General features: G+C 40.8%; 1 protein-coding gene across 3 annotated transcripts in view; it reads left to right on the top strand.

Moving 5' to 3' along the window:
* The window catches only part of LOC133574807 (T-box-containing protein TBX6L-like), a 34,326-nt gene extending 12,072 nt beyond the window's left edge, over positions 1–22,254 (top strand). Inside the window, exons 3-6 of one of the 3 annotated variants that reach the window (XM_072912060.1) lie at positions 1,936–1,994; positions 2,066–2,279; positions 3,361–3,507; positions 22,064–22,254. In XM_072912060.1, coding sequence (XP_072768161.1) covers positions 1,936–1,994; positions 2,066–2,279; positions 3,361–3,507; positions 22,064–22,202 — 559 coding nt within the window. In that variant the 3' untranslated portion in view covers positions 22,203–22,254. Of the gene's footprint in view, positions 1–1,935; positions 1,995–2,065; positions 2,280–3,360; positions 3,858–22,063 lie in introns of those variants that run through there. The other 2 variants (XM_072912061.1, XM_061927104.1) reach the window with 2 other exon arrangements.
* The last annotated feature ends 3,448 nt before the right edge of the window (positions 22,255–25,702 follow it).

The following is a 25,702-nucleotide window of genomic DNA, read 5'->3' on the forward strand; positions in this document are numbered from 1 at the left end:
TTCATTCGTAAATCCTTCGAATTCTTCGTCTTCGGTGTCCGAATTGAAAAGTTGCGCAAGCGTGGTATCCAAAATGGCCGGTTCCGTCTCGTAGAAGTCATCGGGAGTCAGTGTCGCTGTTGTTGTCCAGTAGTTCTGTGAATCCTGCCTTCCGGAAAGCTCGGACCACAGTTGTGACCGAAATATCTGCCCAGGCATTTACGATCCACTGGCAAATGTTGGCGTATGTCGTCCGAGGCTGTCTGCCCGTCTTAGTGAAGGTGTGTTCGCCTTCGGAGCTGTGTGAAAAAAGCCACCCGGCCTCTTCGCGTAAACTTCCCTTAACCACTCGCTCATCTTTTCTTCATCCATCCATCCCTTCGAGTTAGCTTTTATGATGACGCCGGCTGGAAAGGTCTCTTTTGGCAAGGTCTTCCTTTTGAATATCACCATGGGTGGAAGTTAGCATGGCAAGCTAGAACCACAGTGAAGGATGACTTCTCATTCCCTGTGGTGCGAATATTCACCGTACGTGCTCCCGTTCCACAGTGCGGGTCACAGGAATATCAGTTGCTGTGAAATACGGTAGTAATCCGTGTGCGGATGGAGAGATTGCGTCTTTTTATGAACCGGATCGCTTAGTAGGAGCCATTTTGTGGTCTTTACAGATGTAAACAGGAAATGAAACGTACGGTGATATCCGCGCGTTTTTTCTTCTTCTTCCGGGGGCGGGTGGTTGCTTACAGTAGAAGAAGAAGCGCTTCCTGTTCTATGGGGGCGGGTGCTTTCCTTGGCGGTTGCTTGCGTAGAAGAAGAAGCGCTTCCTGTTCTACCGGGAAAAAAGATGGCGGCTGTTTACCGAAGTTGCGAGATCGAAACTTTATGAAAATGAATCGTAATAAAGCGCACCGGGTTATAAGGCGCACTGTCAGCTTTTGAGAAAAATTGTGGTTTTTAGGTGCGCCTTATAGTGCGGAAAATACGGTACTTGTTAAATAAAATCTCTGCTTTGTTTTTAATTGCTTTTTGCCGATTTCCGATATTCCGATATGGTCCAACTCTTTAATTACCGATACCGATATCAACCGATACCGATATCAACCGATATATACAGTCGTGGAATTAACACATTATTACTTCACTATACAACCAGGTATAGTGAAGATAAGGTACTTTTTAAAAATTTTTAATAAAATAAGATAAATAAATTAAAACATTTTCTTGAATAAAAAAGAAAGTAAAACAATATAAAAACAGTTACATAGAAACTAGTAATTAATGAAAATGAGTAAAATTAACTGTTAAAGGTTAGTACTATTAGTGGACCAGCAGCACGCACAATCATGTGTGCTTACGGACTGTATCCCTTGCAGACTGTATTGATCTATATTGATATATAATGTAGGAACCAGAATATTAATAACAGAAAGAAACAACCCTTTTGTGTGAATGAGTGTAAATGGGGGAGGAAGGTTTTTTGGGTTGGTGCACTAATTGTAAGTGTATTTGTGTTTTTTATGTTGATTTAATAAAAAAAATAAAAATTAAATAAAACGATACCGATAATAAAAAAAAACGATACCGATAATTTCCGATATTACATTTTAACGCATTTATCGGCCGATAATATCGGCAGGCCGATATTATCGGACATCTCTGCCTACTACGCTACTGTATTTTATTATTGGTCATTATGGTGGTACTTGGAGAGCCAAGTGTTCTCTGACGTGGTACTACGTGAAAAGAACCACAGTGCTGGAAGATTCCAGTAGAGGCATAGCAGCTTGGAAAAAAGTTCCCTTTGCTCAAAATCCTGCCCACCTGTGACCCTGATCAGGACCAGGTGTTTTTTATTTGAAATGTTACCTTTCTTCCAGAAGTTATATAACTAAATGATTTTTAAGGATTGAAGATGCTCTTGTTTTCATCGAAAGAACATTTTCACTGTTTTTGTAGGTGTCGTTCTTCGAAGAAAATGTCCCCAGACAGGAATATTCTATGCAACGTTCCTTCAGGTAAGATGTCATCAACTGCAAACATGTTTCTATTCCAATGATAACAATAACTCTCTTATTCGCTGTCTTAGGCCCGCAGACGACGCCTTCTTCCGGTCAGCCAGACGAGAAGCAGGTTGTGGTCCGAGAACAGACCAGGAGGGAGGGTCCGCATCCCAGCTGGTCTCGGGACCCCTCCCAGAGTCCCCATGGAGAAGCTGCGGATCTGCAGGAGTACGACTACAGCTGTGACGAGCAGATGGTGCCTGCATCTGTGACCTATCAGCCCTACAGGTCGGATTTAAGGTAAGACGTCAATGTTGGAATACTCTCTCATTGGCCTCTTTATTAGGTACAGCTGCCTGACATTTCTCTTAGCCAACCAGTGAAAAAGGCAATAATAATAATGACATTCCAATCAATTACATTGAAATAAAATAGCATTAAAGTATTATTTTAAGTCAGTTTATTATTCAAGTGTTGTAATCGATTGTTTTCATGATTTGTGTCTGAGAGTTACCAAGTTGTTTTTGTGTTTGTTGTATTTGATCTTCATTTGTTTTGTTTGTGTCCTGTCCAGCTACTCAGGCAAATCATATTGTTGATGCCCACATCCTGTACATATTTACTTAACAAAAGAGAAGTGTGGGATACTTCTCTTGTTGCCTTATTTGTATTTGACTTTATTAAATGGATTTATATTATTATTTAGTGCAGGAGGGGACAGAAAGAGAAAAACGAATACAGAGGGGGAAATTGTGGGGACAAGACAGAGAGACAACAACAACAGAACAACATCAGCAAATAGGATGTGTACAAATAAGTAAAAGTGATTGCAAAGAAGCAGTTAGTGAAGTAAATATTAATAACACAGAAATTACAATGAACAATATTGCGCTACAAATGGAGCAATACAAACACCAATAGAAATAGCGCTATTGATAATTAATAATAACAATAATTACCTCTATTATCAACAATATAATTGTTTCAAATGCAACAATACATATGTAATGATAACTTGAAATACAAAAAAGAGCACATAAATGGACGGGAAGAAAGAGAAGCAAACTGTTTTAACCTTGTAGATTGTTATAGTAACAATAGGTTAAGCTTTGTCAGTGTGCCATGTGTTACCCAGTTTCCCCTAGAGCAACAACGTTACTATATGTTTGATGAAACGTTATTATATGTGCTTGCATATGTTAAATATGTATATATTTGATCTTCTATCTATACATACTAGTGAGCAATACGTAGTATTTAATGCTATTTTACTTCTGTTACTGTATGTAAAAACCTGCACTGCAACAACTTCATTTCCCTATTGTGGGATAAATAAAAAGTTTATCCTATCCTAAAAGGTGAATGTTCATATGTTTTCCAGCAGATATGCACTCCCCTTCAACGACGCGGAGACATCATCTCACTCGCTCGCCATGGCTGAACAGGGCGCTCCCCAACATGGCTACCACCATCACCACGGCAACACGACCGACTGGAGCCAGTACCCGCTCTTCTCCTACTCCTGCTGGTGAAGTCAGACAGTGGAGATGTACAGATATGTATAAATGTGTACAGTATAAGCTTTCCTTTTCTACCAGGCGTGATATTGTATTCCCAAACTTTTTATTTCTTACATCTTATATTTAGCCTTTTTTTTTTGCTTTGCAATATATTGTTTTTTACAGTATACTGGGCCTTTTTTCCAGTCAGCTTGGAAATATAAACCCGGAGAACAATATGGTGTCATATTAAGTTTCATTGATTTTGTGTCAGTTATTGCCTAAAATAGAATAAAGTATTACATTAGCATTGAAAACACAAATAGTATCTACAGTATCGTGAGGACCCGAGAGACATGACATGTTTTTTTCTACTGAAGGGGTGATTTTTTATTTATTTTTAAATATTTTTAGTGAATAAAACGTACACAAATGTTAACTTCCGCATTTACTATGTTTTTATTTGATGCTAAATGTCAAACAGTATTTGTATTCAATGTGTTAGTAAAATATAGACTAATTATAGCGGTTTCAGACTTTTTTGAGTATACCATTTCTGAACTCACAATTTTAGCTTGTTAAATATACCACAAAAAATGCTAACAGTGCCAATAGCTGTTATTTGCAGTTATGGCTGCCCTCAATAATAGTGAATGTGAATATAAATGTCTTCTCGCCTTACATAAAAGTCAATGCTTTGTTGTTTTTCTTAAGTACTGATTGATGAATAACTTGCTTTGAAATCACAAGTTAAGGTAAATAGCAGATATTTATTCTTATAAAAATGTTAGTATAGTATAAACATTGTTGAATGATCGGATCAAAGGTTTGCAATTACATGCAGTACATGCATTTTTGTCTGTGGAAATTCAAAGAAGGAATATGTTTAGTAAGAAAGATAAAATGCTTAATTGTCACCTGTGCGGTGTAAAATATGGGACAATTCCAAATAATATATAAAGATAAAAAAGACATTGTTTATGCTGACAATAACAGCAGAGTGTGGAATGGCCAACATGGCCTGGCAAGTTTCTCCCAGCAGAAGGCACAAACATATGTGCTGTAAATATTTTAAAAGTCACACAAAGAAACAAACATTTGTGAGTAGAATTTTTTTCAACCTTCAGGGAGAAGAACTTACTCGTTTGTCATCAAAAAACAAAGTAAGTGTGGTTTGGTGATTAAAGACACAGTAAATGTGATTTGGTGATTAAAGATACAGTAAGTGTGGTTTGGTGACTAAAGACACAGTAAGTGTGATTTGGTGCATAAAGACACAGTAAGTGTGATTAAAGACACAGTAAGTGTAGTTTGGTGATTAAAGACACAGTAAAAGTGTGATTTGGTGATTAAAGACACAGTAAATGTGTGATTTGGTGATTAAAGACACAGTAAGTGTGATTAAAGACACAGTAAGTGTGGTTTGGTGATTAAAGACACAGTAAGTGTGATTTGGTGATTAAAGACACAGGAAGTGTGATTTGGTGATTAAAGACACAGTAAGTGTGATTTGTTGACTAAAGACACAGTACGTGTGATTTGGTGATTAAAGACACAGTAAGTGTGATTTGTTGACTAAAGACACAGTACGTGTGATTTGTTGACTAAAGACACAGTAAGTGTGATTTGGTGAATAATGACACAGTAAGTGTGATTTGTTGACTAAAGACACAGTAAGTGTGATTTGGTGATTAAAGACACAGTAAGTGTGATTTGGTGATTAAAGACAGAGTAATTGTGATTTGGTGATTAAAGACACAGTACGTGTGATTTGGTGATTAAAGACAGAGTAAGTGTGATTTGGTTATTAAATACACAGTACGTGTGATTTGGTGATTAAAGACACAGTAAGTGACATTTGTTGACTAAAGACACAGTAAGTTTGATTTGGTGACTAAAGACACAGTAAGTGTGATTTGGTGACTAAAGACACAGCAAGTGTGATTTGGTGATTAAAGGCACAGTACGTGTGATTTGGTGATTAAAGACACAGTAAGTGTGATTTGTTGACTAAAGACACAGTAAGTGTGATTTGGTGACTAAAGACACAGCAAGTGTGATTTGGTGATTAAAGACACAGTACGTGTGATTTGGTGATTAAAGACACAGTAAGTGTGATTTGTTGACTAAAGACACAGTATGTGTGATTTGGTGACTAAAGACACAGTAAGTGTGATTTGGTGAATAATGACACAGTAAGTGTGATTTGTTGACTAAAGACACAGTAATTGTGATTTGGTGATTAAAGACACAGTACGTGTGATTTGGTGAATAATGACACAGTAAGTGTGATTTGGTGACTAAAGACACTAAGTGTGATTTGGTGATTAATGACACAGTAAATGTGATTTGTTCACTAAAGACACAGTAAGTGTGATTTGGTGATTAAAGACATAGTAAGTTTGATTTGGTGACTAAAGACACAGTAAGTGTGATTTGGTGACTAAAGACACAGTAAGTGTGATTTGGTGATTAATGACACAGTAAGTGTGATTTGTTGACTAAAGACACAGTAAGTGTGATTTGGTGATTAATGACACAGTAGTGTGATTTGTTGACTAAAGACACAGTAAGTGTGATTTGGTGATTAAAGACACAGTACGTGTGATTTGGTGATTAAAGACACAGTAAGTGTGATTTGTTGACTAAAGACACAGTAAGTGTGATTTGTTGACTAAAGACACAGTAAGTGTGATTTGGTAATTAAAGACACAGTAAGTGTGATTTGGTGATTAAAGACACAGTACGTGTGTTTTGATTTGGTGATTAAAGACACAGTAAGTGTGATTTGGTGACTAAAGACACAGTACGTGTGATTTGGTGATTAATGACACAGTAAGTGTGATTTGTTGACTAAAGACACAGTAAGTGTGATTTGGTGATTAATGACACAGTAAGTGTGATTTGTTGACTAAAGACACAGTAAGTGTGATTTGGTGATTAAAGACACAGTACGTGTGATTTGGTGATTAAAGACACAGTAAGTGTGATTTGTTGACTAAAGACACAGTAAGTGTGATTTGGTGATTAAAGACACAGTACGTGTGATTTGGTGATTAAAGACACAGTAAGTGTGATTTGTTGACTAAAGACACAGTAAGTGTGATTTGGTAATTAAAGACAGAGTAAGTGTGATTTGGTGATTAAAGACACAGTACGTGTGATTTGATTTGGTGATTAAAGACACAGTAAGTGTGATTTGGTGACTAAAGACACAGTAAGTGTGATTTGGTGACTAAAGACACAGTACGTGTGATTTGGTGATTAATGACACAGTAAGTGTGATTTGTTGACTAAAGACACAGTAAGTGTGATTTGGTGATTAATGACACAGTAAGTGTGATTTGTTGACTAAAGACACAGTAAGTGTGATTTGGTGATTAAAGACACAGTACGTGTGATTTGGTGATTAAAGACACAGTAAGTGTGATTTGTTGACTAAAGACACAGTAAGTGTGATTTGGTGATTAAAGACACAGTAAGTGTGATTTGGTAATTAAAGACAGAGTAAGTGTGATTTGGTGATTAAAGACACAGTACGTGTGATTTGATTTGGTGATTAAAGACACAGTAAGTGTGATTTGATGACTAAAGACACAGTAAGTGTGATTTGGTGATTAAAGACACAGTAAGTGTGATTTGGTAATTAAAGACAGAGTAAGTGTGATTTGGTGATTAAAGACACAGTACGTGTGATTTGTTGACTAAAGACACAGTGTGATTTGGTAATTAAAGACAGAGTAAGTGTGATTTGGTGATTAAAGACACAGTACGTGTGATTTGATTTGGTGATTAAAGACACAGTAAGTGTGATTTGGTGACTAAAGACACAGTAAGTGTGATTTGGTGATTAAAGACACAGTAAGTGTGATTTGTTGACTAAAGACACAGTAAGTGTGATTTGGTAATTAAAGACAGAGTAAGTGTGATTTGGTGATTAAAGACACAGTACGTGTGATTTGATTTGGTGATTAAAGACACAGTAAGTGTGATTTGGTGACTAAAGACACAGTGTGATTTGGTAATTAAAGACAGAGTAAGTGTGATTTGGTGATTAAAGACACAGTACGTGTGATTTGTTGACTAAAGACACAGTGTGATTTGGTAATTAAAGACAGAGTAAGTGTGATTTGGTGATTAAAGACACAGTACGTGTGATTTGATTTGGTGATTAAAGACACAGTAAGTGTGATTTGGTGACTAAAGACACAGTAAGTGTGATTTGGTGATTAAAGACACAGTAAGTGTGATTTGTTGACTAAAGACACAGTAAGTGTGATTTGGTAATTAAAGACAGAGTAAGTGTGATTTGGTGATTAAAGACACAGTACGTGTGATTTGATTTGGTGATTAAAGACACAGTAAGTGTGATTTGGTGACTAAAGACACAGTAAGTGTGATTTGGTGATTAAAGACACAGTAAGTGTAATTTGGTGATTAAAGACACAGTAAGTGTGATTTGGTGATTAAAGACACAGTAAGTGTGATTTGGTGATTAATGACACAGTAAGTGTGATTTGTTGACTAAAGACACAGTAAGTGTGATTTGGTGATTAAAGACACAGTACGTGTGATTTGGTGATTAAAGACACAGTAAGTGTGATTTGTTGACTAAAGACACAGTAAGTGTGATTTGGTGACTAAAGACACAGTACGTGTGATTTGGTGATTAATGACACAGTAAGTGTGATTTGTTGACTAAAGACACAGTAAGTGTGATTTGGTGATTAATGACACAGTAAGTGTGATTTGTTGACTAAAGACACAGTAAGTGTGATTTGGTGATTAAAGACACAGTACGTGTGATTTGGTGATTAAAGACACAGTAAGTGTGATTTGTTGACTAAAGACACAGTAAGTGTGATTTGGTGATTAAAGACACAGTAAGTGTGATTTGTTGACTAAAGACACAGTAAGTGTGATTTGGTAATTAAAGACAGAGTAAGTGTGATTTGGTGATTAAAGACACAGTACGTGTGATTTGATTTGGTGATTAAAGACACAGTAAGTGTGATTTGGTGACTAAAGACACAGTAAGTGTGATTTGGTGACTAAAGACACAGTACGTGTGATTTGGTGATTAATGACACAGTAAGTGTGATTTGTTGACTAAAGACACAGTAAGTGTGATTTGGTGATTAAAGACACAGTACGTGTGATTTGGTGATTAAAGACACAGTACGTGTGATTTGGTGATTAAAGACACAGTAAGTGTGATTTGTTGACTAAAGACACAGTAAGTGTGATTTGGTGATTAAAGACACAGTACGTGTGATTTGGTGATTAAAGACACAGTAAGTGTGATTTGTTGACTAAAGACACAGTAAGTGTGATTTGGTAATTAAAGACAGAGTAAGTGTGATTTGGTGATTAAAGACACAGTACGTGTGATTTGATTTGGTGATTAAAGACACAGTAAGTGTGATTTGGTGACTAAAGACACAGTAAGTGTGATTTGGTGACTAAAGACACAGTACGTGTGATTTGGTGATTAATGACACAGTAAGTGTGATTTGTTGACTAAAGACACAGTAAGTGTGATTTGGTGATTAATGACACAGTAAGTGTGATTTGTTGACTAAAGACACAGTAAGTGTGATTTGGTGATTAAAGACACAGTACGTGTGATTTGGTGATTAAAGACACAGTAAGTGTGATTTGTTGACTAAAGACACAGTAAGTGTGATTTGGTAATTAAAGACAGAGTAAGTGTGATTTGGTGATTAAAGACACAGTACGTGTGATTTGATTTGGTGATTAAAGACACAGTAAGTGTGATTTGGTGACTAAAGACACAGTAAGTGTGATTTGGTGACTAAAGACACAGTACGTGTGATTTGGTGATTAATGACACAGTAAGTGTGATTTGTTGACTAAAGACACAGTAAGTGTGATTTGGTGATTAATGACACAGTAAGTGTGATTTGTTGACTAAAGACACAGTAAGTGTGATTTGGTGATTAAAGACACAGTACGTGTGATTTGGTGATTAAAGACACAGTAAGTGTGATTTGTTGACTAAAGACACAGTAAGTGTGATTTGGTGATTAAAGACACAGTAAGTGTGATTTGGTAATTAAAGACAGAGTAAGTGTGATTTGGTGATTAAAGACACAGTACGTGTGATTTGATTTGGTGATTAAAGACACAGTAAGTGTGATTTGATGACTAAAGACACAGTAAGTGTGATTTGGTGATTAAAGACACAGTAAGTGTGATTTGGTAATTAAAGACAGAGTAAGTGTGATTTGGTGATTAAAGACACAGTACGTGTGATTTGTTGACTAAAGACACAGTGTGATTTGGTAATTAAAGACAGAGTAAGTGTGATTTGGTGATTAAAGACACAGTACGTGTGATTTGATTTGGTGATTAAAGACACAGTAAGTGTGATTTGGTGACTAAAGACACAGTAAGTGTGATTTGGTGATTAAAGACACAGTAAGTGTGATTTGTTGACTAAAGACACAGTAAGTGTGATTTGGTAATTAAAGACAGAGTAAGTGTGATTTGGTGATTAAAGACACAGTACGTGTGATTTGATTTGGTGATTAAAGACACAGTAAGTGTGATTTGGTGACTAAAGACACAGTGTGATTTGGTAATTAAAGACAGAGTAAGTGTGATTTGGTGATTAAAGACACAGTACGTGTGATTTGTTGACTAAAGACACAGTGTGATTTGGTAATTAAAGACAGAGTAAGTGTGATTTGGTGATTAAAGACACAGTACGTGTGATTTGATTTGGTGATTAAAGACACAGTAAGTGTGATTTGGTGACTAAAGACACAGTAAGTGTGATTTGGTGATTAAAGACACAGTAAGTGTGATTTGTTGACTAAAGACACAGTAAGTGTGATTTGGTAATTAAAGACAGAGTAAGTGTGATTTGGTGATTAAAGACACAGTACGTGTGATTTGATTTGGTGATTAAAGACACAGTAAGTGTGATTTGGTGACTAAAGACACAGTAAGTGTGATTTGGTGATTAAAGACACAGTAAGTGTAATTTGGTGATTAAAGACACAGTAAGTGTGATTTGGTGATTAAAGACACAGTAAGTGTGATTTGGTGATTAATGACACAGTAAGTGTGATTTGTTGACTAAAGACACAGTAAGTGTGATTTGGTGATTAAAGACACAGTACGTGTGATTTGGTGATTAAAGACACAGTAAGTGTGATTTGTTGACTAAAGACACAGTAAGTGTGATTTGGTGACTAAAGACACAGTACGTGTGATTTGGTGATTAATGACACAGTAAGTGTGATTTGTTGACTAAAGACACAGTAAGTGTGATTTGGTGATTAATGACACAGTAAGTGTGATTTGTTGACTAAAGACACAGTAAGTGTGATTTGGTGATTAAAGACACAGTACGTGTGATTTGGTGATTAAAGACACAGTAAGTGTGATTTGTTGACTAAAGACACAGTAAGTGTGATTTGGTGATTAAAGACACAGTAAGTGTGATTTGTTGACTAAAGACACAGTAAGTGTGATTTGGTAATTAAAGACAGAGTAAGTGTGATTTGGTGATTAAAGACACAGTACGTGTGATTTGATTTGGTGATTAAAGACACAGTAAGTGTGATTTGGTGACTAAAGACACAGTAAGTGTGATTTGGTGACTAAAGACACAGTACGTGTGATTTGGTGATTAATGACACAGTAAGTGTGATTTGTTGACTAAAGACACAGTAAGTGTGATTTGGTGATTAAAGACACAGTACGTGTGTTTTGGTGATTAAAGACACAGTACGTGTGATTTGGTGATTAAAGACACAGTAAGTGTGATTTGTTGACTAAAGACACAGTAAGTGTGATTTGGTGATTAAAGACACAGTACGTGTGATTTGGTGATTAAAGACACAGTAAGTGTGATTTGTTGACTAAAGACACAGTAAGTGTGATTTGGTAATTAAAGACAGAGTAAGTGTGATTTGGTGATTAAAGACACAGTAAGTGTGATTTGGTAATTAAAGACAGAGTAAGTGTGATTTGGTGATTAAAGACACAGTACGTGTGATTTGTTGACTAAAGACACAGTAAGTGTGATTTGGTAATTAAAGACAGAGTAAGTGTGATTTGGTGATTAAAGACACAGTACGTGTGATTTGATTTGGTGATTAAAGACACAGTAAGTGTGATTTGGTGACTAAAGACACAGTAAGTGTGATTTGGTGATTAAAGACACAGTAAGTGTAATTTGGTGATTAAAGACACAGTAAGTGTGATTTGGTTTTCAGCCATTGGTACAAGTGAACATGCTTTTGTTGTCAAAATGGAAGTTAAATATTGTTAGATTAAGCCCCAAAAATATGACCATAAATGTTGTAATTATAGAGAAGTGAAAAAAAAAAAAGTATATATGAGAAAGTATACAGAAAAGCAGAGAGGACCAACTGCTAATTGAGCAGGAATACATGAATAGTACTCGTGAAAAGTAGAGTAAATATACAGTAACACTTGGCTTTCACACATTTTATAGCGCATGCAGAGCAAAATGAAGCTGCTGGATGCTGACCACTCATGATTCTGCCATCTTGTGGCGTTCATTCAAAACTACATCAGAACGTTGTCCACAGCCACAGCTGTTAATACCAATGTTATTTATTTGGCCAATTAAAGACCCAGACAGTGAATTTAATGGAGGATTTATGGTCAGTGTTTATTTATTTGGCAAGAAATTAACAAAAAAAAAAACAGCAAAAAGTTATTCATAAATCCTGCCCAAATTATTATTTTATATTAAAAAAACAAACAGTTTTATGGTCTGTGCAGGTCTTACTTTCAGAGAAGCAGTTAAAAACAATAAAAAAATGTACTCACATTTCAATCATGTAAATACTTCACAAATCGACGTTTAGCTTCGCTGGCTTCATCTTTCCCAGGTCATGTAGTCCAGGTCAAGTCAGGTGATTGTAGTCCAGGTCAAGTCAGGTGATGTAGTCCAGGTCAAGTCAGGTGATGTAGTCCAGGTCAAATCAGGTGATTGTAGTCCAGGTCAAGTCAGGTGATGTAGTCCAGGTCAAGTCAGGTGATGTAGTCAAGTCAAGTGATTGTAGTCCAGGTCAAGTCAGGTGATTGTAGTCCAGGTCAAGTCAAGTGATGTATTCCAGGTCAAGTCAGGTGATGTAGTCCAGGTCAAATCAGGTGATTGTGGTCCAGATCAAGTCAGGTGATGTAGTCCAGGTCAAGTCAGGTGATTGTAGTCCAGGTCAAGTCAGGTGATGTAGTCCAGGTCAAGTCAGGTGATTGTAGTCCAGGTCAAGTCAGGTGATTGTAGTCCAGGTCAAGTCAGGTGATGTAGTCCAGGTGAAGTCAGGTGATTGTAGTCCAGGTCAAGTCAGGTGATTGTAGTCCAGGTCAAGTCAGGTGATGTAGTCCAGGTCAAGTCAGGTGATGTAGTCCAGGTGAAGTCAGGTGATTGTAGTCCAGGTGAAGTCAGGTGATGTAGTCCAGGTGAAGTCAGGTGATTGTAGTCCAGGTCAAGTCAGGTGATTGTAGTCCAGGTCAAGTCAGGTGATTGTAGTCCAGGTGAAGTCAGGTGATTGTAGTCCAGGTGAAGTCAGGTGATGTAGTCCAGGTGAAGTCAGGTGATGTAGTCCAGGTCAAGTCAGGTGATTGTAGTCCAGGTGAAGTCAGGTGATGTAGTCCAGGTCAAGTCAGGTGATTGTAGTCAAGGTGAAGTCAGGTGATGTAGTCCAGGTCAAGTCAGGTGATTGTAGTCAAGGTCAAGTCAGGTGATGTAATCCAGGTCAAGTCAGGTGATTGTAGTCAAGGTCAAGTCAGGTGATGTAGTCAAGGTCAAGTCAGGTGATTGTAGTCAAGGTCAAGTCAGGTGATGTGGTCAAGTCAGGTGATGTAGTCCAGGTCAAGTCAGGTGATGTAGTCCAGGTCAAGTCAGGTGATGTAGTCAAGGTCAAGTCAGGTGATTGTAGTCAAGGTCAAGTCAGGTGATGTAGTCAAGGTCAAGTCAGGTGATTGTAGTCAAGGTCAAGTCAGGTGATGTAGTCCAGGTGAAGTCAGGTGATGTAGTCCAGGTGAAGTCAGGTGATTGTAGTCCAGGTGAAGTCAGGTGATGTAGTCCAGGTGAAGTCAGGTGATTGTAGTCCAGGTCAAGTCAGGTGATTGTAGTCCAGGTCAAGTCAGGTGATTGTAGTCCAGGTGAAGTCAGGTGATGTAGTCCAGGTGAAGTCAGGTGATTGTAGTCCAGGTCAAGTCAGGTGATGTAGTCCAGGTCAAGTCAGGTGATGTAGTCAAGTCAAGTGATTGTAGTCCAGGTCAAGTCAGGTGATTGTAGTCCAGGTCAAGTCAAGTGATGTATTCCAGGTCAAGTCAGGTGATGTAGTCCAGGTCAAATCAGGTGATTGTAGTCCAGATCAAGTCAGGTGATGTAGTCCAGGTCAAGTCAGGTGATTGTAGTCCAGGTCAAGTCAGGTGATTGTAGTCCAGGTCAAGTCAGGTGATTGTAGTCCAGGTCAAGTCAGGTGATGTAGTCCAGGTGAAGTCAGGTGATTGTAGTCCAGGTCAAGTCAGGTGATTGTAGTCCAGGTCAAGTCAGGTGATGTAGTCCAGGTGAAGTCAGGTGATGTAGTCCAGGTGAAGTCAGGTGATTGTAGTCCAGGTGAAGTCAGGTGATGTAGTCCAGGTCAAGTCAGGTGATTGTAGTCCAGGTCAAAGTCAGGTGATTGTAGTCCAGGTGAAGTCAGGTGATGTAGTCCAGGTCAAGTCAGGTGATTGTAGTCCAGGTCAAATCAGGTGATTGTAGTCCAGATCAAGTCAGGTGATGTAGTCCAGGTCAAGTCAGGTGATTGTAGTCCAGGTCAAGTCAGGTGATGTAGTCCAGGTCAAATCAGGTGATTGTAGTCCAGATCAAGTCAGGTGATGTAGTCCAGGTCAAGTCAGGTGATTGTAGTCCAGGTCAAGTCAGGTGATGTAGTCCAGGTCAAGTCAGGTGATTGTAGTCCAGGTCAAGTCAGGTGATTGTAGTCCAGGTCAAGTCAGGTGATGTAGTCCAGGTGAAGTCAGGTGATTGTAGTCCAGGTCAAGTCAGGTGATTGTAGTCCAGGTCAAGTCAGGTGATGTAGTCCAGGTGAAGTCAGGTGATTGTAGTCCAGGTGAAGTCAGGTGATGTAGTCCAGGTCAAGTCAGGTGATTGTAGTCCAGGTCAAAGTCAGGTGATTGTAGTCCAGGTGAAGTCAGGTGATGTAGTCCAGGTCAAGTCAGGTGATTGTAGTCCAGGTCAAGTCAGGTGATTGTAGTCCAGGTCAAGTCAGGTGATGTAGTCCAGGTGAAGTCAGGTGATTGTAGTCCAGGTGAAGTCAGGTGATTGTAGTCCAGGTCAAGTCAGGTGATGTAGTCCAGGTGAAGTCAGGTGATGTAGTCCAGGTGAAGTCAGGTGATGTAGTCCAGGTCAAGTCAGGTGATTGTAGTCCAGGTCAAAGTCAGGTGATTGTAGTCCAGGTGAAGTCAGGTGATGTAGTCCAGGTGAAGTCAGGTGATGTAGTCCAGGTGAAGTCAGGTGATGTAGTCCAGGTCAAGTCAGGTGATTGTAGTCCAGGTCAAGTCAGGTGATGTAGTCCAGGTCAAATCAGGTGATTGTAGTCCAGATCAAGTCAGGTGATGTAGTCCAGGTCAAGTCAGGTGATGTAGTCCAGGTCAAGTCAGGTGATTGTAGTCAAGGTCAAGTCAGGTGATGTAGTCAAGGTCAAGTCAGGTGATTGTAGTCAAGGTCAAGTCAGGTGATGTAGTCAAGGTCAAGTCAGGTGATGTAGTCCAGGTCAAGTCAGGTGATGTAGTCCAGGTCAAGTCAGGTGATGTAGTCAAGGTCAAGTCAGGTGATTGTAGTCAAGGTCAAGTCAGGTGATGTAGTCAAGGTCAAGTCAGGTGATGTAGTCCAGGTCAAGTCAGGTGATGTAGTCCAGGTCAAGTCAGGTGATGTAGTCCAGGTCAAGTCAGGTGATGTAGTCCAGGTCAAGTCAGGTGATGTAGTCAAGGTCAAGTCAGGTGATTGTAGTCAAGGTCAAGTCAGGTGATGTAGTCAAGGTCAAGTCAGGTGATGTAGTCCAGGTCAAGTCAGGCGATGTAGTCCAGGTCAAGTCAGGTGATGTAGTCCAGGTCAAGTCAGGTGATTGTAGTCAAGGTCAAGTCAGGTGATGTAGTCAAGGTCAAGTCAGGTGATTGTAGTCAAGGTCAAGTCAGGTGATGTAGTCAAGGTCAAGTCAGGTGATGTAGTCCAGGTCAAGTCAGGTGATGTAGTCCAGGTCAAGTCAGGTGATGTAGTCAAGGTCAAGTCAGGTGATTGTAGTCAAGGTCAAGTCAGGTGATGTAGTCAAGGTCAAGTCAGGTGATGTAGTCCAGGTCAAGTCAGGTGATGTAGTCCAGGTCAAGTCAGGTGATGTAGTCCAGGTCAAGTCAGGTGATGTAGTCCAGGTCAAGTCAGGTGATGTAGTCCAGGTCAAGTCAGGTGATGTAGTCCAGGTCAAGTCAGGTGATGTAGTCAAGGTCAAGTCAGGTGATTGTAGTCAAGGTCAAGTCAGGTGATGTAGTCAAGGTCAAGTCAGGTGATGTAGTCCAGGTCAAGTCAGGTGATGTAGTCCAGGTCAAGTCAGGTGATGTAGTCCAGGTCAAGTCAGGTGATGTAGTCCAGGTCAAGTCAGGTGATGTAGTCAAGGTCAAGTCAGGTGATTGTAGTCAAGGTCAAGTCAGGTGATGTAGTCAAGGTCAAGTCAGGTGATGTAGTCAAGGTCAAGTCAGGTGATGTAGTCCAGGTCAAGTCAGGTGATGTAGTCAAGGTCAAGTCAGGTGATGTAGTCAAGGTCAAGTCAGGTGATGTAGTCCAGGTCAAGTCAGGTGATGTAGTCCAGGTCAAGTCAGGTGATGTAGTCCAGGTCAAGTCAGGTGATGTAGTCCAGGTCAAGTCAGGTGATTGTAGTCCAGGTCAAATCAGGTGATTGTAGTCCAGATCAAGTCAGGTGATGTAGTCCAGGTCAAGTCAGGTGATTGTAGTCCAGGTCAAGTCAGGTGATGTAGTCCAGGTCAAATCAGGTGATTGTAGTCCAGATCAAGTCAGGTGATGTAGTCCCGGTCAAGTCAGGTGATTGTAGTCCAGGTCAAGTCAGGTGATGTAGTCCAGGTCAAGTCAGGTGATTGTAGTCCAGGTCAAGTCAGGTGATTGTAGTCCAGGTCAAGTCAGGTGATGTAGTCCAGGTGAAGTCAGGTGATTGTAGTCCAGGTCAAGTCAGGTGATTGTAGTCCAGGTCAAGTCAGGTGATGTAGTCCAGGTGAAGTCAGGTGATTGTAGTCCAGGTGAAGTCAGGTGATGTAGTCCAGGTCAAGTCAGGTGATTGTAGTCCAGGTCAAAGTCAGGTGATTGTAGTCCAGGTGAAGTCAGGTGATGTAGTCCAGGTCAAGTCAGGTGATTGTAGTCCAGGTCAAGTCAGGTGATTGTAGTCCAGGTCAAGTCAGGTGATGTAGTCCAGGTGAAGTCAGGTGATTGTAGTCCAGGTGAAGTCAGGTGATTGTAGTCCAGGTCAAGTCAGGTGATGTAGTCCAGGTGAAGTCAGGTGATGTAGTCCAGGTGAAGTCAGGTGATGTAGTCCAGGTCAAGTCAGGTGATTGTAGTCCAGGTCAAAGTCAGGTGATTGTAGTCCAGGTGAAGTCAGGTGATGTAGTCCAGGTGAAGTCAGGTGATGTAGTCCAGGTGAAGTCAGGTGATGTAGTCCAGGTCAAGTCAGGTGATTGTAGTCCAGGTCAAGTCAGGTGATGTAGTCCAGGTCAAATCAGGTGATTGTAGTCCAGATCAAGTCAGGTGATGTAGTCCAGGTCAAGTCAGGTGATGTAGTCCAGGTCAAGTCAGGTGATTGTAGTCAAGGTCAAGTCAGGTGATGTAGTCAAGGTCAAGTCAGGTGATTGTAGTCAAGGTCAAGTCAGGTGATGTAGTCAAGGTCAAGTCAGGTGATGTAGTCCAGGTCAAGTCAGGTCATGTAGTCCAGGTCAAGTCAGGTGATGTAGTCAAGGTCAAGTCAGGTGATTGTAGTCAAGGTCAAGTCAGGTGATGTAGTCAAGGTCAAGTCAGGTGATGTAGTCCAGGTCAAGTCAGGTGATGTAGTCCAGGTCAAGTCAGGTGATGTAGTCCAGGTCAAGTCAGGTGATGTAGTCCAGGTCAAGTCAGGTGATGTAGTCAAGGTCAAGTCAGGTGATTGTAGTCAAGGTCAAGTCAGGTGATGTAGTCAAGGTCAAGTCAGGTGATGTAGTCCAGGTCAAGTCAGGTGATGTAGTCCAGGTCAAGTCAGGTGATGTAGTCCAGGTCAAGTCAGGTGATTGTAGTCAAGGTCAAGTCAGGTGATGTAGTCAAGGTCAAGTCAGGTGATTGTAGTCAAGGTCAAGTCAGGTGATGTAGTCAAGGTCAAGTCAGGTGATGTAGTCCAGGTCAAGTCAGGTGATGTAGTCCAGGTCAAGTCAGGTGATGTAGTCCAGGTCAAGTCAGGTGATTGTAGTCAAGGTCAAGTCAGGTGATGTAGTCAAGGTCAAGTCAGGTGATTGTAGTCAAGGTCAAGTCAGGTGATGTAGTCAAGGTCAAGTCAGGTGATGTAGTCCAGGTCAAGTCAGGTGATGTAGTCCAGGTCAAGTCAGGTGATGTAGTCAAGGTCAAGTCAGGTGATTGTAGTCAAGGTCAAGTCAGGTGATGTAGTCAAGGTCAAGTCAGGTGATGTAGTCCAGGTCAAGTCAGGTGATGTAGTCAAGGTCAAGTCAGGTGATGTAGTCCAGGTCAAGTCAGGTGATGTAGTCCAGGTCAAGTCAGGTGATGTAGTCCAGGTCAAGTCAGGTGATGTAGTCCAGGTCAAGTCAGGTGATTGTAGTCCAGGTCAAGTCAGGTGATTGTAGTCCAGGTCAAGTCAGGTGATGTAGTCCAGGTCAAGTCAGGTGATGTAGTCCAGGTCAAGTCAGGTGATGTAGTCCAGGTCAAGTCAGGTGATGTAGTCCAGGTCAAGTCAGGTGATGTAGTCCAGGTCAAGTCAGGTGATGTAGTCCAGGTCAAGTCAGGTGATGTAGTCCAGGTCAAGTCACAGAGCACCGTCAGCCCGTCTGTTTTGTCTTGAAACATTTGTCTCAGTTTGTGTTTTGGCCAGGCTTGGTTTGTCTGTCAGTTACTTAACTTAAAAAGCTATAAAAATTGTGTTTTAAAAAAACAACAATCCCCTTATTTACTAGCATGTGGAACACACGTCACTTCCTGCTTTCTCTTTCGCGCCACGCCCCCACATCACGGACTGCGCTGCGCAGAGGATTCTGGTAGATGTCGTTTATTTTCTGACCTGCCAAAACAAAAGAGACAGAAAAAAACTGCACTGACCAGGTTTTTGTTTGATAGTCACACGTCACAGAATTATTGAGAATATTTTGAAGGCGTAACATGGCGGTACACACCCCGACTGTGAAGACTTACGTACAGGTGATTGTTTTATATTGAACAAATTTGCATAATTAAAATTCACATTGTCATAATGGGGTATTGTGTGTAGAATTTTGAGGGCAAAAATGAATGTATTCCATGTTAGAATAAGGCTGTGACAACAAAACATGAAAAAAGTGAAGAGCTGTGACTATTTCCTGGATGCACTTTACGTCGGTTTTTAGCGAGGAGAATAAAACATGCAAGGTTCAATAGAGGAATGTGCAGAGGGTGTGGTGCTAATGGACTGGATGAAGGTCTGCAGCCACGGCACCGTGCTTTCAACGCACGCACGCGCACACACACACACACACACACACACACACACACACACACACACACACACACACACACACACACACACACACACACACACACACACACACACACACACACACACACACACACACACACACACACACACACACACAGAGAGAGACAGCCTAAGGAGAGGTCAGACTCCCAGCGGTGGCCGTCACAGCCCAGCTAACATTGATGGATGGCACATTAGTGTTATGGATTATTTCATATCAGCAAACGTTCAACAACTCTACAAGTTACACAGACGACTAATTTGCCGCACACGTCACGTTGGTGTGTGGGTTCAATGAATTATGGTTTGGAATAAAAACCCAGATTACGACTTCAGGAAACAATAGAAGGTTGCAGGTAAATATTGGTTAGTGAACGTATGTTTGTGAAACCAGCAGAATAGCAAGCTCTTTTCCAAGCAGCTTGGAAAAGAGATATTTGATCTCAATGGGATTTTACCTGGTTAAATAAAGGCTAAGTAAAATAAAATAAAAATTTATGCATTTATGAATAATTTGCATGCCAATGATGGAATTATATTTGTTTTTCTTTTTATTTAAAGCAGTTTATTCATATTTAATAGTTTTCAGTTGTTTAATGACTCTGCTTAAGCTTAAATTCAGTTTAAGCTTACAATATACCAGTACTAATGAATTAAAATAGGTACTATACAGCCTTTGAAAAATACCAGTACTTTTTTTTTTTTTACGTTGTGACATTGCTTGTAATACGAGTCAGCGTGCACGTTAGTCAACGCCAGTGTTGGGTTAGTTACTGAAAACCAGTAACTAGTTACTTTATTTCAAAAGTAACTCAGTTACTTACACCAAAAAGTAATGCGTTACTGTGAAAAGTAACTATTTAGTTACTGATATATTTTTTTAAATTTAATTACATTTTTTAAGGCCCCATTTAATGCCCTTTTAAGCCTTCATAGCCAATACTGTTATTGCACTGGAGAATAATACAATCTGTTGATCAACTTGACATGCATTTGCATCACTGAACTCTGCTAAGCAATGTGGTCTACATACAACACACAAAGACAAAGATATGTTTCAAAGGGCCAATTTGTTTCAGGCCAGAACAAATTGACAAAACTATTTTAAATAGCTGCAACATAACATACATAAGTAACAAACTGCATAATAACAACATAGCTGTAAAGCAAGGAAGGCACACATGACATACACAAAGCCTAACCAGGCGTTTTTTTCTCTCAAGGAATTCTGAAATAAAATCATGTCTGAAGCCCAGAACACTACGCTTTTCCCCTGTTTTAGTTTAGAGATAAGGAAAGATTGGCCTGGCCCACTAGCATCCCTCTTTATGTTTGTTAACTTTATAGTCTATACATTTAGAGTGCTGTGATAATCGAACACTCTAGAAGTCTAGAATGAGAGAGCAACAGTATATAAGAGAATTGACAGAGTGTGTGTACCTTCTGTGCACAGTGCCTTGTTAAAATCCAGCCGCTGTTGCTTAGGAGGTGAAGTGTGTCTCTCTTTACTAGCTTCGTCGAAGCATGTTGCTTTTGTAGCTGTTTCAGAAGATTTGAATTGCTAGGATAGGATCTTTGATCCAAGACACAACTTACATTCAACAAAAATGTTCTTTTCTTTGTGGTCGACAAAAAAAAGTATTAAGAATATCTCCATGTCAAGAAACTCGGCTTTGGGCTTCGCCATGATGTCTTGTTACTAAACACAGACACACCCCCTCCCACACACACACACACACACACACACACACACACACATACACACAGACAGCGCGCGGCGGGTCTCTTCCTTGTCGCCTCTTCCGCAGCGCTGCAATAAAACACTCAGATCTTCTCTGTTTCTAGCCGATACTACTTAAAAAATAACGCAGTAACGCATCATGTAGTAACGGTAACTGAGTTACTGAATATAAAAAATAACGCGTTAGATTGCTAGTTTCCGCCGAAAGTAACGGCGTTACAGTAAAGCGTTACTTTGTAACGCGTTAGTCCCAACACTGGTCAACGCACGTGCACAGAGCACATACAAGCAGAAACAGTGTGGAGACAGAAGAGGTGGAATGAACATATTTTGGCTTAAAAAATTAACAATAGTGTGAAGCTATAAAAACTAAAGCACCGACGGTTATTTAAAACATAGCTAGCTTGCAGCTAACGTCTATCTGCAGTTGGCAGTGTTTTAGCTACTTGTAAGTCACTAATCCTCGCCTCCATGGCAACAAATAAAGTACGTTTCTTACAAGTATCATCCCTGCAGGACGAGGAATAGCTAAACATGCTTCACTCCACACTGCAGGAGGATACAATAGCTAACAGCAAGCTAGCGCTCCTCAATGTAAACAAATGGGTGGATCTACACATACATCGACTGTAACCGTAAATAGTCGATATTACAATGATATTGTTGATATTAATATCACAAAATATTTTCTCATTTTTATATTGTTTAAAAACTCAAAGAAATACGTCACTGTACACATGAGGACTTTAAGTACGACCAATGCATGATCATGTATTTGGGTACAAATGCAATTTAGTAGTCAGAATGTCATACAGAAATGTTTTTTAAATGTTTCACTAAACTGCAAGTAATTGATTTGCTCAAAACTTGGTCAAATAAGTGTAGTAAAAATTAAGTGCAGTTTGAAAGTCTTTGCAGTTTGCAATAATGACAAGATACAGTTACTAATCAATAATGTAGTAAACACACTCAAAACAACTTTTACTCTTCTTTATTTTAAACAGTTGTTGACAAACAAGCTTGCTTACCTTTTTCAAATGACAATGCTGATCTTTTTTTTTTTATATATAGGGACGGCGTGGCGCAGTGGAAGAGTGGCCGTGCGCGACCCGAGGGTCCCTGGTTCAATCCCCACCTAGTACCAACCTCGTCATGTCCGTTGTGTCTTGAGCAAGACACTTCACCCTTGCTCCTGATGGGTGCTGGTTAGCGCCTTGCATGGCAGCTCCCTCCATCAGTGTGTGAATGTGTGTGTGAATGGGTAAATGTGGAAGTAGTGTCAAAGCGCTTTAAGTACCTTGAAGGTAGAAAAGCGCTATACAAGTACAACCCATTTATCATTTATTTATCATTTATATATACAATGCGACCCCAGCTCGTTGTGATTACTTACAGATGTCCAACGTTCTTCAGGAAGCAAATGAATGCACATTCAGTCTGTAGTTGCAAGTTGATGCTCTTGTTTGTGTAGTACAGTTGCTTTATCCTTGCTGTAATTGTGCATCTTCAAGGTACAACAGATCAGCTGTGGTGATATGAATGACATCTTCTTGCAGGACTTGGTCTTCACAGATGTTAGATGTCCTGCATGCGGTGGCTGTCCATTTAGCAAAGGCAAATGTTTAACTTGTTACTTTTGTTGATAACATTGAATCAGTAAACTCTGCCAGCGTAGCGTTCTCCTCTGCTCCTTGTCGATGTAACTAGCATTTATGCCGACGCAGAAGCCGTCACTCCTCGCTGAGGACGGTGACTGCTTGTTTTCATCTCAAGACAAAAAAACTAGATTTGTCGCTAGTAGCCGTTTACAAAATAAGTCGTGAAGAGGATTGACAACAATGTTGGCGCCATCCTGGAGTCCGTGTGATGGTATTTTATGATGTACACCGATGATAAAAACGTTTGTCGCTGCATACCAACAAGTTACCTTAGTTTTACTCAAAGTTCTGTTTTGAAGTGAAATGGGCCGCCCCTGCTCATGATCACAGACTGTGAAACAAATGCGGGTTAAAGCTTAACTCGGAAGTGATTAATCATCATTCATATTTCATAACGCGCTCATTTGTTTTTATTAATCACAAGCATGAACCCCTTAAAGTTGACAGCCCTAATATATATATATATATATATATATATATCAGTGACGTGCGGTGAGGTTCATAACTGGTGAGGCACTGACTTCATCACAGTCAGATTTACAAACATATGAACCCTAAAGAGTATCTTATTCACCATTTGATTGGCAGCAGTTAACGTGTTATGTTTAAAAGCTCATACCAGCATTCTTCCCTGCTTGGCACTCAGCATCAAGGGTTGGAATTGGGAGTTAAATCACCAACAATTATTCCCGGGCGCGGCGCCGCTGCTGCCCACTGCTCCTCTCACCTCCCAGGGGGTAAAGAAGAGGATGGGTCAAATGCAGAGGACAAATTTCACCACACCTACTGTGTGTGTGACAATCATTGGTACTTTAACTTAACATTACACATACAAACTGTAGCACACAAAAAAGCAAATTGACTAAAAAAAAAAGTTATTATGGTCTTACCTTTACTTATAAGTGCGGGAACAGTGGTGTTGGTGGAGTTGTGAATGAATGAAATATGAAATCCATGCTGCAGTCTGCAGGTGTACCTAATGTTGTGTCCCTGCAGTCGTTCACGGCTCCTCCGGCGCGAGCAATGTTGTTTTTGCACTTTTTGGCTTCTTGTTAAGTGACTTTTTTTGGGTGGATTCGGTCTTGCACGTGGAGGGTTTGGGTGTGGGCTTTGGTTGGTGTGGCGCTCCCGTCGGGGGGTGCACTCTGCGGCGAAGGTGCCTTAACCGGCACCAGGAGGCGGGGTTACGCGAGTCTCAGCCAGTGCGTCTTCTCAGCAGTTTTATGATCGCTCAGCACAAGAAATACTTTACACACATACAGTTGTTGACAAAATACACTGTACATTATATACCTCAGCTAACTAAACTATGGAAATGTATAATATAGTTCATATAGCAATACGGTCTCACTGCACAGCAGGCCAGCAGTTAGCCGAGTCCGCTCAACCATGGTGAGGCACAATTGAGTGACGTGCCTCAACTGGCTGCTGTTCACCGCACCGTCTCGTCTCAGTATTTGAACGGCAAATGTGAAAATTCAGCGATTTTGAATAAAAATAATCTAAAACTGGTGAAGTTAAATGGAAAATAACTTTATAGTATAATCACTGGATACATATAACAACTTAATTTTTTTTTTTCTTTTTACATTTTTTTTCTTTCCATGATGGCAGGTGAGGCGCCGCCTCACCTGCCTCTAGTGACCGCACGTCACTGATATATATATATATATATATATATATATATATATATATATATATATATATATATATATACTCCTCTCTGATGCCACCTTATCGTGGTAGAGGAGTTTGCATGTCCCAATGATCCTAGGAGCTATGTTGTCCCAAGACAAACAGGCCCTAGGTGAGGGATCAGACAAAGAGCAGCTCAAAGACTTCTATGGAAATACAACAACCGAGACTCAGTTTTCCCTCGCCTGGACGCAGGTCACCGGGGCCCCCCTCTGGAGCTAGGCCCGGGTTGGGGCACGATGGCGAGCGCCTGGTGGCCCGGCCGGGCACAGCCCGGAGAGGCAACGTGGGTCCCCCCTCCAATGGGCTCACCACTCATGGGAGGGGCCATAGAGGTCGGGTGCATTGTGAGCTGGGCAGCAGCCGAAGGCAGGGCACTTGGCGGTCCGATCCTCGGCTACAGAAGCTAGCTCTTGGGACGGGGAACGTCACCTCGCTGGGGGGGAAGGAGCCTGAGCTGGTGCGCGAGGTGGAGAAGTTCCGGCTGGATATAGTCGGACTCACTTCGAAGCATAGCAAAGGCTCTGGAACCACTTCTCTCGAGAGGGGCTGGACTCTCTTTCACACTGGCGTTGCACGCAGTGAGAGGCGACGGGCTAGGGTAGCAATTCGTGTTGCCCCCCCGGCTCAAAGCCTGCACGTTGGAGACGAGAGGGTAGCTTTCCTCCGCCTTCGGGTGGGGGGGACGGGTCCTGACTGTTACGCACCAAACAGCAGTTCAGAGTACCCACCCTTTTTGGATACACTTGAGGGAGTACTGGAAAGTGCTACCCCGGGTGATTCCCTTGTCCTACTGGGGGACTTCAACGAACATGTTGGCAACGACAGTGAAACCTGGAGAGGCGTGATTGGGAAGAATTGCTTCCCGGATCCGAACCAGAGTGGTGTTTTGTTTTTGGACTTTTGTGCTCGTCACAGATTGTCCATAACAAACACCATGTTCAAACATAAGGGTGTCCATATGTGCACTTGGTACCAGGACACCCTAGGCCGCAGTTCCATGGTCGACCTTGTAGTTATGTCATCGGATTTGTGGCCTCATGTTTTTGACTCTCGGGTGAAGAGAGGGGCGGAGCTTTCTACCGATCACCACTTGGTGGTGAGTTGGCTGCGATGGTGGGGGAGGATGCCGGACAGACCTGCCTTGTGAGGGTCGACTGGGAACGTCTAGCAGAGTCTCCTGTCAGAGAGAGTTTCAATTCCCACCTCCGGAAGAACTTTGAACATGTCACGAGGGAGGTGCTGGATATTGAGTCCGAGTGGACGATGTTCCGCACCTCTATTGTCGAGGCGGCTGATTGGAGCTGTGGCCGCAAGGTAGTTGGTGCCTGTTTTGGCGGCCAGGGATGCCGTCAAG

The sequence above is a fragment of the Nerophis lumbriciformis genome, linkage group LG32 (assembly GCF_033978685.3).
Source record: "Nerophis lumbriciformis linkage group LG32, RoL_Nlum_v2.1, whole genome shotgun sequence".
NCBI classification, from domain to species: domain Eukaryota; kingdom Metazoa; phylum Chordata; class Actinopteri; order Syngnathiformes; family Syngnathidae; genus Nerophis; species Nerophis lumbriciformis.